Below are 17578 nucleotides of genomic sequence, written 5' to 3' on the forward strand. Positions count from 1 at the left end.
ACAGTTCACTCTTTGGTGGAGATAAATGATGAAATAAACAGGCCTGGTAGGAGTGGAGTGTCCAAAAGCACCCCCCACCCCCAGAGCATGTGCTCTTCACACTGCTCCCTGTGGGATGAAGCAAGCATGTATGTGAAAAGGGTGAGGGAAAAGTGCTCCAGGTAGAAGGGACAGCACATGCTTCTAATACTTGGAAGGTTCTGGAATGCTGGAGGGGAGGGGCAGCAGGACCTGGTGAGAGGTGAGCAGGAGAGGCAGGCTGGGGTCAGACCACACAGGGCCTTGAGGACAAGGCCAGGCTGTTACCCTTAGGGTGGCAGAAAGACGTGCTCTTTTGAAAAGAAGAAAAACAAAAAGATACCTGAGGCCTCATTCGTGGATTCCATCGCACGTAATAGTTTACCCATAATTCCAAATGACTCATACTGGCAACAGGATATAAGACGTGGTTTTCATAATTCACAAAGAAGGGGTTAGAAAATTCATCGAGCTGACTATTGATATAAGACCATAAGGATATAGTCTTTGTATGTATATCCTGAAAAACAAAAACAGGAATATATTGAGATAAATTCAGCTTTTCTTTAGATCCTCAAGAATTTGTATTACATAAAGAAAAGGACTTGCATAACAAATGAATTGAATTCAAATTCTTATTTGAATTCAATTTACTAAGCCCCACACCCATCCCTCTGTCATGCATCACATCATGCTAAGGATGACATGAAAACACACACTGATTACTGTCCTGGAAAAATGGAATGCTGAGTTAGTTAACATCTGGCAATTGCATCTGTATGAAGTCAGAATGAGAACTTTCTAACAACCACGGAATGATGGGGCTCATCCATAGCAAATACATTTTTAATTCTGGTTTGCAGTTTGTTTTTTGACTCCTAATATTAATGACTGGGTAGAATTTACAGATAAGGTTCTTTTCATTGGAAAACCATGACTATCTTGTACAAAACACACCAGGGTTGCAGGATGGAGAAGCCTTATATAGAGAAGTCAATATATCATTAAATTATATCTCCCTTCCACCTGATTTTGCGGTACATGGTTTAGAAATGTTATAACCATTTACACTGCTCATGTTTAGAAATGCTATCATCATTTACATTGCTCATCTGAATGAGAATATCCTAGTGGAGCAGGTAAACATTAAACATGGATCAAGCACAGTGACAAAATCAAAAGAAAATGGTGAGGCCAAGAGTATTTTCTACCATTCTGCTCTTCCCAAGACAGCTGACTTTCTCACAAGCTGTCCAGACTCAGAAAATTTAATTAGGACCTTTTCATATTTTATATTTATAAGAGAAACACCAGCATAATTGAAGGGACTCCAAATAGCCAAAACAATTTTGAAAAAGAACAAATTGGGAGGTCTCACATTTGTCAATTACAAAACTTATTACAAAACTATAGTAATCAATACAGGTGGTGGTGCATAGGATGGATATAAATGTGGATCAGTAGAATAGAAAAGAATACAGAAACAAACCCTCACATTTGCAGTCAACTGATTTTCAATAAGAGTGCCAAGAAAATGATGGTCTTCTCAACAAATGGTGATGGGATAACTAGATAACCACATGTAAAAAAATGAAATTGGACCCTTACTATACACTGATGGGAAGTGATTACTAATGGGTATAGACTTTCTTTTAGGTGACAAAAATTTTATGAAAAATGGTGATGATTGCACACTCCTTATATTAAAAACCACTGAACTGTACACTTAAAAGGTGAATTTATATCTCAAGAGAGCTGTTTTTTTAGAGTACATTTTGATAAAAAAAAAAAAAAAAAAAAAGGCTAGACCTAGGTCCCTCTGCATTCAGTCCCCCTTTTATAGTGGTACGTAATGGGAAAGGCATTTGCGCAACTTGGAAAGCGATGGACAGGATATAGTGCACTTACCTCTTTGAGCCGCTGCTGTTCACTATTGCACAAGAAAGTCCCAAAGAGACAGCTATAAAGGTGATCCAAGATTGTAATCAAGAATAGCTCATTAAATTCAAACGCTGAAGGAAACTTAAATGGAGAGAGAAATAAGGTTAAAGTTCAATGTCTAAGACAGAGTGGTACCAATATTTTTGTGAAAAGACAGCTGACACAACTTGGAATATAGGTAAAGCTTCAAAGGAAGATGGAGCCCACATAACCATCTATAGTTCCAAGCTTATAGATCTGGCTGAACTGGAAGCAACAAAAATTGTACCAATGCCTAAAAAGCTTATGGAGCCCTGGCCGGTGTGGCTCAGTTGGTTGGGCATCCTTCCATGCACCAATGGGTTGCTGGTTCAATTCCTGGTTCAGAGCACATGCCTGAGTTGTGGGCTCAATCCCCGGGGAGCGGGGGGTGGGGAGGGGGTATGCAGGAGGTAGCTGATCAATAGTGCATTCTCACATACATGATTCTCTTCCCCCTCCCTTCCCCTCTCTCTAAAATTTAATTAAAATTCTAAAAAAAAAAAAAAAAAAAAAAAAAAGCTCATGGCTCTCCCATATCTCCATGATGGTAGAAGTTCATATTCATCCTTCTGCCAGAAACAACTAGAAAGTTGGACAAGATATATGAAACATCTGTTTTCAGAAATTAGCAATAGATACCATGGGGCTGTGTCCCCCAACAGAAAGGAAACAGGGAGGTGAGCCCTACTATTGTCCCAGGTTTCTACATGGAGGTACATTCTGGGCCATGGAGAAGAGTGGGGGGTGGGGATTACAGGCACAGCATATATCAGAAGTGACTCAGGAAAAATAGAAAGTCTATTTGTATTAAAGAAACAACTCATAATTTAAAACCTTCCCATAGAGAAAACTCATTGAACAACTCCCTCCCCCCCCAAAAAAATACTTACCAATATATAAGCAAATTGAACCTGGCAATACATAAAAAGGGTAGCAATACATGTGGAGTTGATCTCAGGGAGGAAAGGTTGGTTTAACACTCGAAAATCAATAATGTTACAAAACAATTAGTTAGTGAAATTCACCATATTAACAGAATGAGGAAGAAAATTACCTCAACGGTTACTTTAGCTAATTTTTTTCCTTTTTCAATATATTTTTTATTGATTTCAGAGAGAAAGGGAGAGGGAAACAGAGAAAGATCAAGGATGAGAGAGAATCATTGATTGGCTGCCTCCTGCACGCCCCCAACTGGGGATCAAGCCCTCAACCCAACTTGGGCATGTGCCCTCAACCAGAATTGAACCTGGACCCAGGCTGACGCTCACTGACCCAAGCCAGCTAGGGCTGTTTTAGCTAATTCTTAATGGGATTTGGAGAATTCTAACAAAGACTTTTCCTTTGCTAGGAGGTTCTAGCCAGTAGCTGGCATTTAGTAGCCATGAGAAGGAAATCTGGAAATGATAATAATGATTCTAGTAACAGGCATGTACTGAAGGGCCCGGGTCCTACCCTGTGCCAGAATTCTAATTTTAAAACAAAGTGCCCGCCAAAACCAGTTTGGCTCAGTGGATAGAGCGTTGGCCTGCGGACTGAAAAGTTCTAGGTTCGATTCCAGTCAAGGGCATGTACCTTGGTTTCGGGCACATCCCCAGTTGGGGGTGTGCAGGAGGCAGCTGGTCGATGGTTCTCTCTCATTGATGTTTCTAACTCTCTATCCCTGTCTCTTCCTCTCTGTAAAAAAATCAATAAAAATATTTTTTTAAAAAGTGCCCTATGATAGAGGACTGGATAAAAAATATGTCGTATATATACACAATGGAGTACTACACGGCCAAAAGAAAGGATGAAATAGCATCACTTACAAAACATGGATGGACCTTGAGAACATTATGCAAAGTGAAGTAAGTCATACAGAAAAAGCTAAGAACTATATGACCTCACACGTATGTGGAATATAAAACTGAAACTTATGAACACAAATAGCAGTGTGGTGGTTGCCAGAGGGAGGGAGTTGAGGGGGAAAAGTGGGTCCTAATATGAGGGGACAGAAGATTTGACTTTGGAGGGTGGGCTCATGGTTCTATACACTGAGTGGCCAGATTATTATGATCTCTAAATGCATAATAATCTGGCCACTCAGTATATGTATATATAGAGAGAGGCCCAGTGCATGAATTCGTGCATGGGTGGGGTCTAGCCAGCATGGCCAGGGGGAGGGGACATGGCGGTTGGCTGGCCTGCCTGCTGGTCGAACTCCTGGTGGAGGGGACAATTTGCATATTAGCCCTTTATTATATAGAATATACACTGAGTGGCCAGATTATTATGGGTTCAGAGATCATAATAATCTGGCCACTCAGTGTATACAGGATTTGTAAATTAGTAATCCACACATGTAACCTATATGTTTATGTTAGCTAATGTAATCCCAATAAAAATTTAAAAAAGAACAACAAAAACACACACAAAAAAACATAGTAAAATATTAATCATCTACTCAATGAAACAAGCCAATTAGAGCAGAACCAAATACAACTACCCAGCATGTTTTGTCAGTGTAAAGACTATTCCCCACTCAGAGTGATGTTAGCACATTATCATGACTAATCTTGTCATCTCTAGAGTGACAACCAGGGTCACTGATAGATAAGTTTATTTTTTAGTTTAGTCAGGACTGTCCAAACTCCAACTGAAATTATTTTCCTCACCAGGATATTCCAATCTCCAATTTAACTAGTTCTGCTCAGCTACCTTGGATTAAGGTCAGCTTCTCTCCATCTTAAGGATTGCTCTTAAACACACAATTCTGTTCTAAAAAGCCCCATGAGAATACCACTTATTCAGAAACTTCTGGGAGCTGTGGTGGTTTTTCCTGTTAACATTCTTGTTCTAAGATTAACTAAAATAATGATCAACTAAATCTGGCTGACATGTTAAAAAATAGCTATTGGTTAATCTTTTCCTAGAGTCTTTAAGATTGCCCCTTAAACTCTGACAATGGCCTTACATTTCAAATGGCTTTTAAAAGGCCAAGTGTATTATATGTCCACTTTCCCAGTCTTTTGCTATGCATCTTAGTTATGCCCTATTCACAAATTATTAGAACGATGAAGCTTAATTTTAAGCAAATATATAACATTTGTGCATATTGAAGCTTTATTAAATCAAGGATAGGAATGGAAAAATCTATTTTCTTTTCAAACATTTAAAAATATGTTTACTAACAGGACAGCGAGACTTTTATTGACATACTAGAGGCTCAGTGCATGAAATTCGTGCACGGGGGGGGGGGGTCCCCTCAGCCCAACCAGCACCCTCTGGCAGTCCATGACCCCTCACTCCTTACCACCTGCCTGCAGTGGAGGCGGGAGAGGCTCCCTCCACCGACTCTGAGCTTACCAGCCGTTAGCCCGACTTCTGGCTGAGCAGTACTCCCTCTGTGGGAGCACACTGACCTCCACGGGGGCAGCTCCTGCATTGAGCATCTGCACCCTGGTATCAGTGCCCATCATAGCGACCGACCATTCTGCCATTTGGTTGATTTGCATATTATGCTTTTATTATATAGGATTTTTTAATCTTATGAATCTTTATTAGATCTGGGAGCTCAGTTAGGTGCATTCTACAACCACTGATTCTGAGCCTTATTCTGACCTAGTGGGCACCAGTTATGAAAGGTGACAATGGGGTGGCACTCAGCCCAAGTCCATCAGCACTCAAGACACTGGAATGCAAAGGCTCCATCTACTCACCTCAACTGCTATTCTCATTCAAAGGGCATTGTGGCATTAAATTCAACTCAGAAAACATTTCATTAGGGTAAGTAGCAATAATTTGTTTTGGCCTCTTTTCCTGGAAACTATGCCATTTACCTAAAAAGTGTGGTCTTAAACACTCCACTGAAATCCATAATAAAATTTTGCACTCCCTGAGGGACAAAAATAACAACTTAAACTTATCAAAAAAGGTAGAGTCTGTTAAAGTCTGGATATTGTAGGATGTCTTTGAGACTCTTTTCTAAAGAATCCCTCAATTACTTTTCCCTTTATCTCATTTTATATCAATTTGTGCAAGGAGGTTAGTTAATTTTATTCTGAGTTTTCTGACAGCTTTACACTGCATTAACTTACTTGATTTAGCAATAGACAACCTAAAAATAAGTTAATCTTATTAACACATCTTTTCTAACAATCTACATCCATTCACTTGTGCCTTAATTGATAAAGACTAATCATTTATGTTTCTACATCTAATGCACTAACAATATCATTTAAAAATAATTATGCACATTTCATGGACCAAGTCTTAGAGCTGTGAAAGGCATCTGAAATTTTCTAATCCAAACGCCTTATTTTCTTTCTTAAAAACAAGCAGTACAAAAATGATGCAGATTAGACATAAAATAGGCACTAATCAACATGACAAGTGATAGTCAGATTGAGGATGTTAATAACAGACACACATTTACCTAGATATTTGGGAGGAATAAGCTACTTCATATCCATGAAGTGGTGCTTATCCCGTCAGAAGCATCAGAATTATTTTTTGTGTTCAATTTTTTAAAATATATTTTTATTGATTTTAGAGAGGAAAGGAGAAGGAGGGAGATAGAAACATCAATAATGAGAGAAAATCATTGATAAGCTACATCCTGCACACTCCCCACTGGGGATGAAGCCCAGAACTCAGGCATGTGCCTTGACCAGGATCAAACCATGACCTCTTGGTTCATAGGTCAATGCTCAACCACTGAGCCATGCCAGCTGGGCTGTGTTCAACCTTTTTATACATTTTTTTCTAAGATGGATTTCATACTTCCTTTTCTTAACCTGAATGTAATCAACATTTAATTTTTGTACTGGCTTGGTATCAACATGAACAGCAAGAAGTGCATGGCACACAAAACAGTGAGACTTTTGGCCAGCCTTCTGAGTACGAGTTTGCTATTACCTGTCTGTCACTCATAGCAGGGTGCCTGCCTGTGAGAACACTCCTTTTACCACCACAATTTTCTAATTGACTGCTTTCAGTCAGCGGTGACCTGGCACTCAGATGACTGTTGAGCCCAATCAGCTCCCTGGTCTAAAAGTAAAACTAAGTTCCAAGAGAGGCCCAAGGATTCTGAGAATTTACTTTGGTTGCTCTGATCTGCTGCCCCTTTTTTACTTTATTTCTGAAGGTATGTCTATGCTCTCTAGATCCTTGCTACACCAAGTGTGATCTGTGGACCAGCAGCATGACTTGTTAGGTGCTTGTTAGAAATGCAGATTCTCAGGCTCATCCCCAGACTCACAAATCAGAATCTATATCCTTTATAATAAAAGGGTAATATGCAAATAGACCAAACAGCAGAACAACTGAATAATCAAAGCATAATATGCTAATGATATGCTAAGGTTGCTCAACCACTTGCTATGACATGCACTAACCACCAGGGGGCAGACAGTCACTGGTCAACCAGTCGCTATAATGTTCACTGACCACCAGGGGGCAGATGCTCCAACTGTTAGGTTAGCTTGCTGATGGGGTCCTGCCCATTGGGACTGAGTGAGATTGGCTGGGCACACCCTGGAGCCCTCCCACAGTTCCTCCCCAGCCCATCATGCTCCAGTAGGATCCCTCAGTCTGGCCTGTGCCCTCTCAAAATCCGGGACCCCTTGGGGGATGTCCGAGAGCCGGGTTTCAGCCATATCCAGCAGGCCACTCCCCTTGAGAGGGCACCAGACACAGGGCTCATGGTGATGGGGAGTGATTGGGCATGAGCCCACGCTGGGCACGGTGGGGCCAGGATGAGCTGGAGCAGCAGGTAGGAGCTCCAGGTAGCACTGGACTGCAAGTTTTGGCCCAATCCCAGCAGGCTACCCAGAGGGACCCCACCATGCATGAATTCATGCACCAAGCCTCTAGTTTTACTATAAAGCAGAGGGGATTTCTGTGTTTCCATTAAGTCTGAGCTGCACTGGTCTAGGGAAGAATCCTCTGCCTGTTCCCAACCTCTCTCCTTGCCTCTCCCCCTCTCCCCACCTCTTCTCCCTATCTCTGATTCTCTTTCTCTAACCCTGCCCCCTCCCTCTCTCTTTACATTTCCTCTCTAGCTCTAAGCCTTTCTATCTCCCTGTCCCTTTCTGCTTCCCTCTCTCTCTACTCCCTTCCCAGGCCCCCACCCCACTCTCTGCTTCCTTCTTTGCCTTTTTTCCCCTACCTACTCTCTTTGCCATCTCTTGTGTCCCTTCTCTCCCCTGCCCCTTCTCTCTTCCCTTTCTTTCTCATCCCCTCTCTTTCCTACACTCCTCTCTGTGGCCTCTCCTACTCCACTCTGCCTCCTACTCCTTTTCCTGCTCTTTTTGCCCCCTCCTTGTATCCTTGCACCCCTCTCTGTCTCTCTTTCTCTACCCTTCCCTAACCTCTCTGGCACTTTCTGCCACTCTCTGCCTATTTCTGCCTGTCTCTCCCTTCCCCTCTGGCTCTTTCTACCACTCTCTACCTCTCTTTCCAATTTCTCTCTGCTTCCCTTTCTCTGTCCTTGCCCCACTCTGCCTTTCTCTGTATCTGTCCCTGCTCTTGTTATGTCCCCCTCTCTCTCCTGACCTTTCCTCTTTGCCCCTCTCTTTCCTATACTCCTCACTCTAACACCCCTCTCTTTCCCCTTTCTCTGCTTCCCTCTCTCTGTCCTTGTCCCGCTCTGCCTTTCTGTCCCTGTCCCTGCTCCTGTTATGTCCCCCTCTCTTTCCTGACCTTTCCTCTCTTTCCTATACTCCTCACTCTACCACTCCTCTCTCCTACCTGCCCTTTCCCCTCTCCTACCCCCTTCTCTGTCTCCCCCACTACCTCTTTCTGTACATCTCCACCCCCCATATCTGCCTTTCTGCCCCTCTGTCACCCCTCTCTACCTCTTTCTGCCTCTTTCTGGCCCCCACCGTCAGTCTCTACACCTCCCCCATACCTCTCTTACTCCACCTCTTTCTGGCTCTCTCTCCTTGCCCCATTCTCTGCTTCTCTCTACCACACTGTCTCTCTGGCTCTTCTTTTTCCCTGCCCCTCTCTTTCTCTGTCCCTGTCTCTCTCTGCCCCTCTGCCATCCTCTCTCTGTCTCTCACTATGTTTCTGTCTTTATCTCTCTGACTAGCTCTGGCTCTGTCTCTTTCTGATTCTAGGTCCATTTCCACGGCACAGTCTCCTATCATGATGGTAAATCCTCAAACTCGGGTTTGAATGTTGGAGATGAGGGGGGAAAAATAGTACATACCTCATGGTCTGCTTTGAATTAAAGCCCCCACAGGCTCAACTGGCTTAGGGAAAGGTGGTCCATGTATGGGCTTCTTGCTTACCAGGGCCCTGTGTATCGTGTATGGGCTTCTTGCTTACCAGGGCCCTGTGTATTGGGATTTTGGAACTGAGCACCAGGAGATGACAAAATATTCTGCAGCTTTCTATCTGCCATTGGTTCTTGAATAGTCATTTCCCTCAGTGACCTTGGGGTTAGAGGGGCTGTGGCCTGGGGGAAGGGTATGGAGACTCCTGGATTCCCTGGTCAATCCCCTTTGCTGGCCTTTGGTCCGATCCCCATTTCTAACACATTACATTTCCGACCCAGCAGAGGACTGTGTTTCCTTGCACTGACAGAAAGAAAGGGAGCAAGAGTAGTAGAATGGCTGAGGAGTAGGGCCTTGGTTTGCAAGGCTGGGTGACGGGATGCTGACAAAAAACACTTGCACAAGAAAAGTAACTTTTGTTGAGAAGTTGTTTCTAATTTTCTGCTTATATTTCTAAAAAAAACTAAATAAATTAGAATCAAAATGAATTAATATTGTACACACATCTTCATTTTGAATGAACATGAAAGTTTCCTCTTCAACTCTAAGAAATGTTTGAAACAGACTGTGTAGGTTAAAAATGTTTTTTAAATCTCTCACCTGTCTTGTCATTTGCCAAACACAATCAATAAACTGAAGAAATATTGGAGACCGGTCAGCATCTGCATGGTTGTCATTGCCATGGCCCACTCTCTGTAAAGAAGCAAGAGGTTAAGTGTTTTAATGTACGCATGGTTCTCTCAAAATTGCCTGGTGACAAGAATAATGTCTCTTCAGAGGGAAGGCTAGGGAGGGTGGATGGGAAGAGATCAATCAATGAACTTGTAGGCATATATGCATAACCCGTGGAAACAAACAATGGGGTGGAGCAGGCTAGAGGAGATTAATTGGGGGGGGGGGGGGAGTATATAATACTTTCAACAATAAAGATTAAAAGAAAAAAAAGAATCATGTCTCACTCGTATGTCTCAAGACCTAACAGAATTACTGGTACATAATAGGTACTCAAAAATGTTCACTGAATTGAACTCGCTTTCATTAGTCTTAGGAAAAAAAAAATTCAGTGTACTATAATTTTACATGTTGATTGTTTTATAATGTTTCTTTCATACAGTTGGGATCAAGAGTTATAAGCAAAGAGCCAGCATTTTTCAGTCCAAATGATGGGGTCACTCCCAGCCACCACACCAAGTGCACAGTGTCACCCTGAGACTACCAATTAGCAGCTCATAAAGCACATTATGATTGCCATTTTCTCCACAAGTGAGAAGAAACACATTTTTTCTATTGTTCAGAAATGTCAGGAAAGTCTGAGAATGAAAATAATCATTAACAATATACAATTTTTAAGAAATTCTCTATGACTCAGAGAACCCCAAAAATCTCACTCTTGAAATAGTAATGGCTAAGGTCCTTGTTCTAGGAGTCCAATGTTGTATTAATTTTTTTCAGTTGAGATATAATTGATAGCTATAATTGTCTTTCAGAGTGTTTGATATTTTAGAAGATATTAATAGATTCATACAAAAAGTAAAAGGTAATTTCAATCACATAAATAGGACTGATAAAAACCATTGAAAATAAGCCAGATCAAAAGTGAGATTCTTTCTTCTGACAGACATTCACTGAACTCCTATGATGTCTGTAACACATCTTGCCTGGCCCTCGGGATTTCAGGCATTTTCATGGTATCTGGTAGAGTCCGGGACCTTGGTTAGGCATCTGGGGTACAAAGACAAATGAGACAGAGCACCATGCTTGATGATTAATTCATTTATGGTCTAGTCATGGGAGAAAGACCTATAAATAATAAGGGCAATAAAGTGTTCCAAGGCCAAAAGGAGCAAGTGGCCATCTTAATATGGAGTAGATGAGGGAACGAGGAGGGAAAACCATCTAAGTCAGTCATGGAGAAGGTCTCATTTGAGATAAACCTTGGAGGACAGGAAGATGCCTGCTACCTGGCTTGCCAGGGGGACAATATATCAGAAGCAATGGGGGCATCAGGGTGCCATTATTAGCTGGGCACAACTGAGGTTCAGAGGATGAAGCACAGGAAGGGAGGCAAAATGAGGCTGGCAAGGTGGACTAAGGCCAGATCACCAAGTGCCTTGAATGCTGCGCTGAGGAGTTTGCCCACAATCCTATAAGCCACATGTGTCAAACACAAGGCCCGCGGGCCAAATCCAGCCCGCCAGGCCTTGCCATGTGGCCCGCACCGCGCTGTCATCACTGCACTCCGCTGTCAGTTTATGACATTGTCAGTTTATGACTGTTCAGTAAACCATTCGGCCCGCGATTTAGGCTGGATTTTAGATTTTGGCCCCTTCTCTGATTGAGTTCGACACCCCTACATAGGCTATAGAAAGACTCTGAGGTATTCACACTGGGGAGTGGCCAGGGCCTAAACTCTATATAGTAAATGGTTAATTCTATGTTATATGAGTTTAACTCAACATTTATTTATTTATTTATTAAATATATTTTTATTGATTTCAGAGAGGAAGAGAGGGGAGAGAGAGAGAGAGAGAGAGAGAGAGAGAGAGAGAGAGAGAGAGAGAGAGAGAGAGAGAGAGAGAGAGAGAGAGGGAGAGAGAGAAACATCAGTGATGAGAGAGAATCATTGATCGGCTGCCTCCTTGCATGTCCCACACTGGGCATAAGCCCACAACCCGGGCATGTGCCCTGACTGGGAATCAAACAGTTACCTCCTAGTTCATAGCTTGATGTTCAACCACTGAACCATACCAGCCAGGCTCAACTTTTATTTTAAAAAGCCATACTTCCCTAGCCAGTTTGGCTCAGTGGATAGAGCGTCAGCTCACAGATTGAAGGGTTACAGGTTTAATTCCCAGTCAAGGGCACATACCTCAGTTGCAGGCTTGATCCCTGGCCCTGGTCAGGGTGTGTACAGGAGGAAACCAATCAATGTGTCTCTCTCACATGGATGTTTCTCTCTCTGTCTTTCCCGCTCTCTTTCACTCTCTAAAAATCAAAGGGAAAATATCCTTGGTTGAGGACTGACAAAAAAGAAAGGTTATATCTATGTTTAAAAAAAAAAAAAAGAATGCCCTACAGGAATGTACAATGCTGAGGGTCCACAGTATTATATTATGGCAATTCAGGTATGATACAGAGCAGAAAGCCTATGCACATGTACATGTGTGTACGTATATGTTCTGTGATACACACATGCAAATAATGGAGCAAAACAGTTGAAGCATGAACCTATCTCAACTTACCAGTGCAAATTTATGTCCAAAACTTATCCACTCCTTTTCTATGAGAATCTCAAATCCTTTAATGGTACGGTAATAACTGTCCAGCATCAGCATAGCCAGAGATGTTAGCTGGGCTGTTCTGTCCCAACCATCACTGCAACGCACCACCACAGAGGTTTTCCCAGATTCTATTTTATCAGCAATTCTCACTGCCCCGGCAAGAAGCATCTTCAGAAAAGAAAGCACATTAGAACAAGCAACATATAATTTGTATTATAACAAAAATAATTCTGGGGAGAACATTGTAAGTTCAGATCAATAAGCCAAACAAGAATGCAAGGAATTGAAAATCACTAGAAAATATTAATAGTATTACGGGAGGGGGAAATTTAAGAAAAACTATAGCAGTAACTAGGGTCCTTTCCTATAACAGCCAAAATGTACTTAAAAGACCTGATGTAAGGTAAGCACTATCTCTTTTTATTATATCACAGAAGCCCCCCAAAGAAGACCAAAGTCTGAATGCTTCTCATAGAAACTAAGGAAGCCCAAGCACACAGCAAAGATGTGCTAATTTGCAACGTTGAGAAACCACTTGGATACAGATTTATGGCACCAACACAGAGAAATCCTATCCAGAAAGCATGTAAGGGACTGGCCCTCTTTACCCTGATATACTCCAGCCAATGTGTCCCATCCACGTTGGATAGCCACCGAGTCTCATCAATGGAAGGGTACACAATCTCTTTTAATTTACGTAGTGACTCTCTCATCACATGAATGTTGTGGATCTCCAAGAAGACAAGTTCCGCATTTGGGTAAGCACTTTCACTTTCATATCCTCCACCCTTTGCCTGTGAAAAGACAAAAGAAAGACATCACTTCATCTGAGTTAACTTTCGTCCTCTCTAGTATTACCAAATAGAGACCATTTAAAGAAGCAACAAACTCATCTGTTTAGTATAAACTTGCTACATCTTTCGTATGACTTTTCTGTGGCCACTGCAACAAAGCACCACAAACTGAGTGGCTTAAAACAACAGCAATGTCTTCTCTCACAGTGCTGGAAGTAGGGAAGTCCAAAATCAAGATATTGGCAGGTCCATGCTCCCCCAGAACCCTCTTGGGGGGGGGATCCTTCTTTGCCTCCTCCAGCTTCTGGTGGTCCCAGGTATTCTTATGACACATTACTCCAATTTTTGCCCTTCATCACAAGTCCTTTTCCTGTGTTTGTGTCCTTTCTCTTATGGACATCAGTCAGATTGGAACAGGGATCACCCTAATCCAAAATGACCTCATCATAACTTGATTACATTTGCAAAGACCCTTTTTTGAAATAAGGCCACATTCACAGGCACCAGGGGTTAGGATTTTGACTTTTTAAAAAATATATATTTTATTGATTTTTTACATAGAGGAAGGGAAAAGGATAGTTAGAAACATTGATGAGAGAGAAACACCGATCAACTGCCTCATACACACCTTCAATTGGGGATGTGCCTGCAACCAAGGTACATGCCCTTGACCGGAATCGAACCTAGGATCCTTCAGTCTGCAGGCTGACACTCTATCCACTGAGCCAAACTGGTTAGGGCAACTTTTTTTTTTTTTTTTTTAATAGAGATACAATTCACCCAAAATAATCTTATCACCCATTGTAAGTTTTTAACCCATTAAGAAATGGATCTTACTCAAGGGAAATTAGGTGTAAAAAGTTCTGTTAATGCCATCTATCTGAACATAAAAAGTTATAGAACCACAAAATTAATAAAAATAAAATTGTTTGTAAATCTCTAACAATGATATTTATTTAAGTAATTTTAGTAAACTAAAATTGTAACAAAAAAGGGGAATATGGTTCACCCCTTGGTAATCTCATAACAAAATATGATCTAACTTTTTAAAGCACATCTGTGATGAGAATGTAGAGAAGTTGAAATCCTAATACATTGCTGTTGGGAATTAAAATTACACAGTTTTTTGGGGGAAATTTTTGGTGGCTCCTCAAAAGGTTAAATATAGAATCACCATATGACACAGCAATCCCAGTCCCACAGGATTGAAAACAGGTATTTAAACAAAAACTTGTACATGAATGATCACATCAGCACTATTCATAATAGCCAAAGGTGAAAACAACCCAAATGCCCATCAATGGATGAAGGGATAAACAAATTGTGGTCTAACTATGTAATGGAACACTTTTCAGCTATACAAAGGAATTAAGTACTGTCCCATGCTACAACATGAATGAATCTTGAAAACATTATATTCTATGTTAAAGATGCCAGGCAGTGATGAGAGCAGGAAGAGAGGAGGCCAGAGTGGTCAGGTTCTGGATCAGACTTGCACTGTAGAATCATCACTGGCTACATAGGGACAGAAGGGACTGCACGGGGGGGCGGGGGGCCTTGTGCAGGTGGACCAGCTCAGAGACTGGTGATCACCCGGCTGAAGGAATCATGGTAGAGGCACCAGGACAGAGACATGCACCTGAGTTGATATATTTAAGAAGCAGGACAAGGTGCTGATTGGGGCAATGGAACTGGGCAGCACAAGAGGTGACACTGATGCCTATAATTTTGAACTGGGTAGCCTGAGAGATGGTGGTATTATTTACTGGGATACAGCGGTCGGCAAACTCATCAGTCAACAGAGCCAAATATCAACAGTACAACCCAAATGCCCATAAGTGGATTGAAATTTCTTTTGGGAGCCAAATTTTTTAAACTTCTTGTAACACCACTTCTTCAAAATACCCAGGCCGTGGTATTTTGTGGAAGAGCCATACTCAAGGGGCCAAAGAGCGGCATGTGGCATCCCATACACTATTAGAAGAAAACAGTGTTTGGCTTTGAGTATAGTGAATACAAAATGCCTGTGAGGAATTCAATTGGAGAGGCCTACAGGATTCGGGATACACGGGTCTGAAGCTGAGAAGAGAGGTCTGAGCTGTGCATATCAATATGAAGCCGAGGACATGTGGATTATAGTGGAGGATAAAGGTCTGGCACATGGTGCTCAAGGACCGCATGTAATGTGAAGAGAGAAGTAAAGACCAGGAACCTGAGTAAGGCCAACATTTAAGGAATATAAAGCAAGAGAAGATCAGCCAGAGGTTGAAGGAAAAGAGAAAAAAAGGAAAAGTATTTTGAAAAGGAGAAAGTACTTAATCATGTCAAAAGCTCACAAAGCCAAAACCGGTTTGGCTCAGTGGATAGAGCGTCAGCCTGCGGACTGCTCGATTCCGGTCAAGGGCATGTACCTTGGTTGCGGGCTCATCCCCAGTAAGGGATGTGCAGCAGGCAGTTGATCGATGATTCTCTCTCATTGATGTTTCTAACTCTCTGTAAAAAATCAATAAAATATATATATATTTTTTAAAAAGCTCACGAAAACAAGGAAAAGAACTAAAAAAAAAAATTGCACATTGGATTTTGTGACAAGAAAACACTTGGGTACTTTACCAAGAACAGCTTGGATAGAGATGGGGATGGGGGCTAGGTTCACATAGCTTAAGGGGTGAGAGAGTGGCAGTGAGCACTGAGGGGTATCAAGTGTTGTAAAAGGGCAGGAGGAGTTAGCTGGAAAGAGACAGTGATGATGATTCCAGGGAGGGCTTATCTATGTAAATGAAAATGACTTCAGGGAAAGGAGTCAGTGGAGGGGAAAGGTCAAAGATCCCAGAGCAAGAAAAGGAATGGTTGAGCAGGTGGAGAGGCTGGCGGCTAATGGCAGGATACAAGGAGGGGGCCACCCTTTCCACAATATCAGGAGGCAAGAGGCTGCCAAAGACAGCAAAACAAGCTAGTTCCCAGGTGTGGTGGCAGGAGCAGTTGGAGTTCCTGTCTGAGGATTGGTTTGCCCTCTTTGGAGAAGGAAGGTCAGCTGTTGAGGATGAAGGGGATAGAGCTGGGTCCTACATTAGACAAGAGTCATTAAGAGGCTGAAACTGCTCCTAGGGAGTCTACAGGGTGGTTGAGGGGGGAAACCTTCCCAGCAGCAATGAGGGCCCAATCTGGAGAGTAAAAATCTGGAGTGGTGCCAACCTGCACATGGTGAGCCTCTTATCCTCCTAGAACACGCAGCAGACCCGGTTGTGGGCAAGAGAAAGGCAGGCAGGAGAAGTGAACTGGGTCAGGCAAGAGTGCTGGTGGGCTAATGAGCCAAGATGCGCGGGTCAGAAGACATTGGACTAGATAGCCTAAGGAGCCCAGGCTGGGCAGGATCACGTAGATATTCCAAGAGCCGAGAGAAACAGGAGGAAATGAGGGGTCTGGGGGTCCATGCATTGAGGACAAGCTGTGGAGTGGCCTGTGTACACTGGCACAAGAGGCTAAGGACTGAGAGGGGAGTTTGCATCTGAGAATTCAGAAAGCTGTTCTGGGGAAGACCAGAGGCTATGTATGAGGCTGAAAGCCTGGTCTTCTGGATGTAGGAACAGTTGCTGAGGATCTGTTAAGTCCGTAAGTGACAAACATGATTGACAGAAAAAGAAAATAATTTTTGTATATTTGGATGCAAGCTTATACTTCAAGTTATTCTACAGATTTATATGGGACACTTAAACTTCATTAGAACACTGTTTGAACACCAATATGGACAAAGCAGGTTAGAGCCCAGACCTGCTTCTGTGGCATAATTATGCTTTTCATAAAAAATATAAACCTGTAAGACCAGGCTCTCTTGGACAGGGAGAGACTACCACGGCTGCGGGTACCCCCCGGACCGCAGGACTCGGGCATGGAGCCCACACCATCTTGAAGGGGAGAATGGCCTTTGTTAGGAACTCATTAGCACCACCAACCAGACAGGCCTTGGAACTGCCTGCAACCCAGCAGCCACTCCAGCCCAAATCCTGCTGCCCCACCCACAGACCCAAGGATCCTGGAACTTCCACCTCCAAAGGTGCAACGCTCAGCAGCAGTAAATGTGACTTCCCCCTCCCCAGCAGCAGAACTCCTGATGCCGCATTCTTGCATTTCCAGCGGGAGCATCCTCATCCGCATCCGCATCCGCATCCGCATCCAGGTCACACCATTCCATAAGTAGTGCTGGGAGCCCCACTGGATGTGATTTTGTACAGACAAGGGCGCGCTGTCCTAGAGTAGAAATTCTGAA

The 17578-nt window shown here is 42.7% G+C and overlaps 1 protein-coding gene across 7 annotated transcripts in view; it reads right to left on the reverse strand.

Annotated features, from left to right (window-relative positions):
- Positions 1-17578, reverse strand: part of MTMR1 (myotubularin related protein 1) — a 62818-nt gene that overhangs the window by 2965 nt on the left and 42275 nt on the right. For all 7 annotated transcript variants that reach the window (XM_084871202.1, XM_084871198.1, XM_084871201.1 and 4 more), the window contains 5 exons: positions 13126-13311; positions 12479-12685; positions 9837-9929; positions 1927-2040; positions 362-538 (listed from right to left, as the gene is read on the reverse strand). In XM_084871202.1, coding sequence (XP_084727328.1) covers positions 362-538; positions 1927-2040; positions 9837-9929; positions 12479-12685; positions 13126-13311 — 777 coding nt within the window. The remainder of the gene's footprint in view (positions 1-361; positions 539-1926; positions 2041-9836; positions 9930-12478; positions 12686-13125; positions 13312-17578) is intronic.

The sequence above is a fragment of the Pipistrellus hanaki genome, assembly GCF_964339955.1.
Source record: "Pipistrellus hanaki genome assembly, chromosome: X".
Lineage (NCBI taxonomy): Eukaryota > Metazoa > Chordata > Mammalia > Chiroptera > Vespertilionidae > Pipistrellus > Pipistrellus hanaki.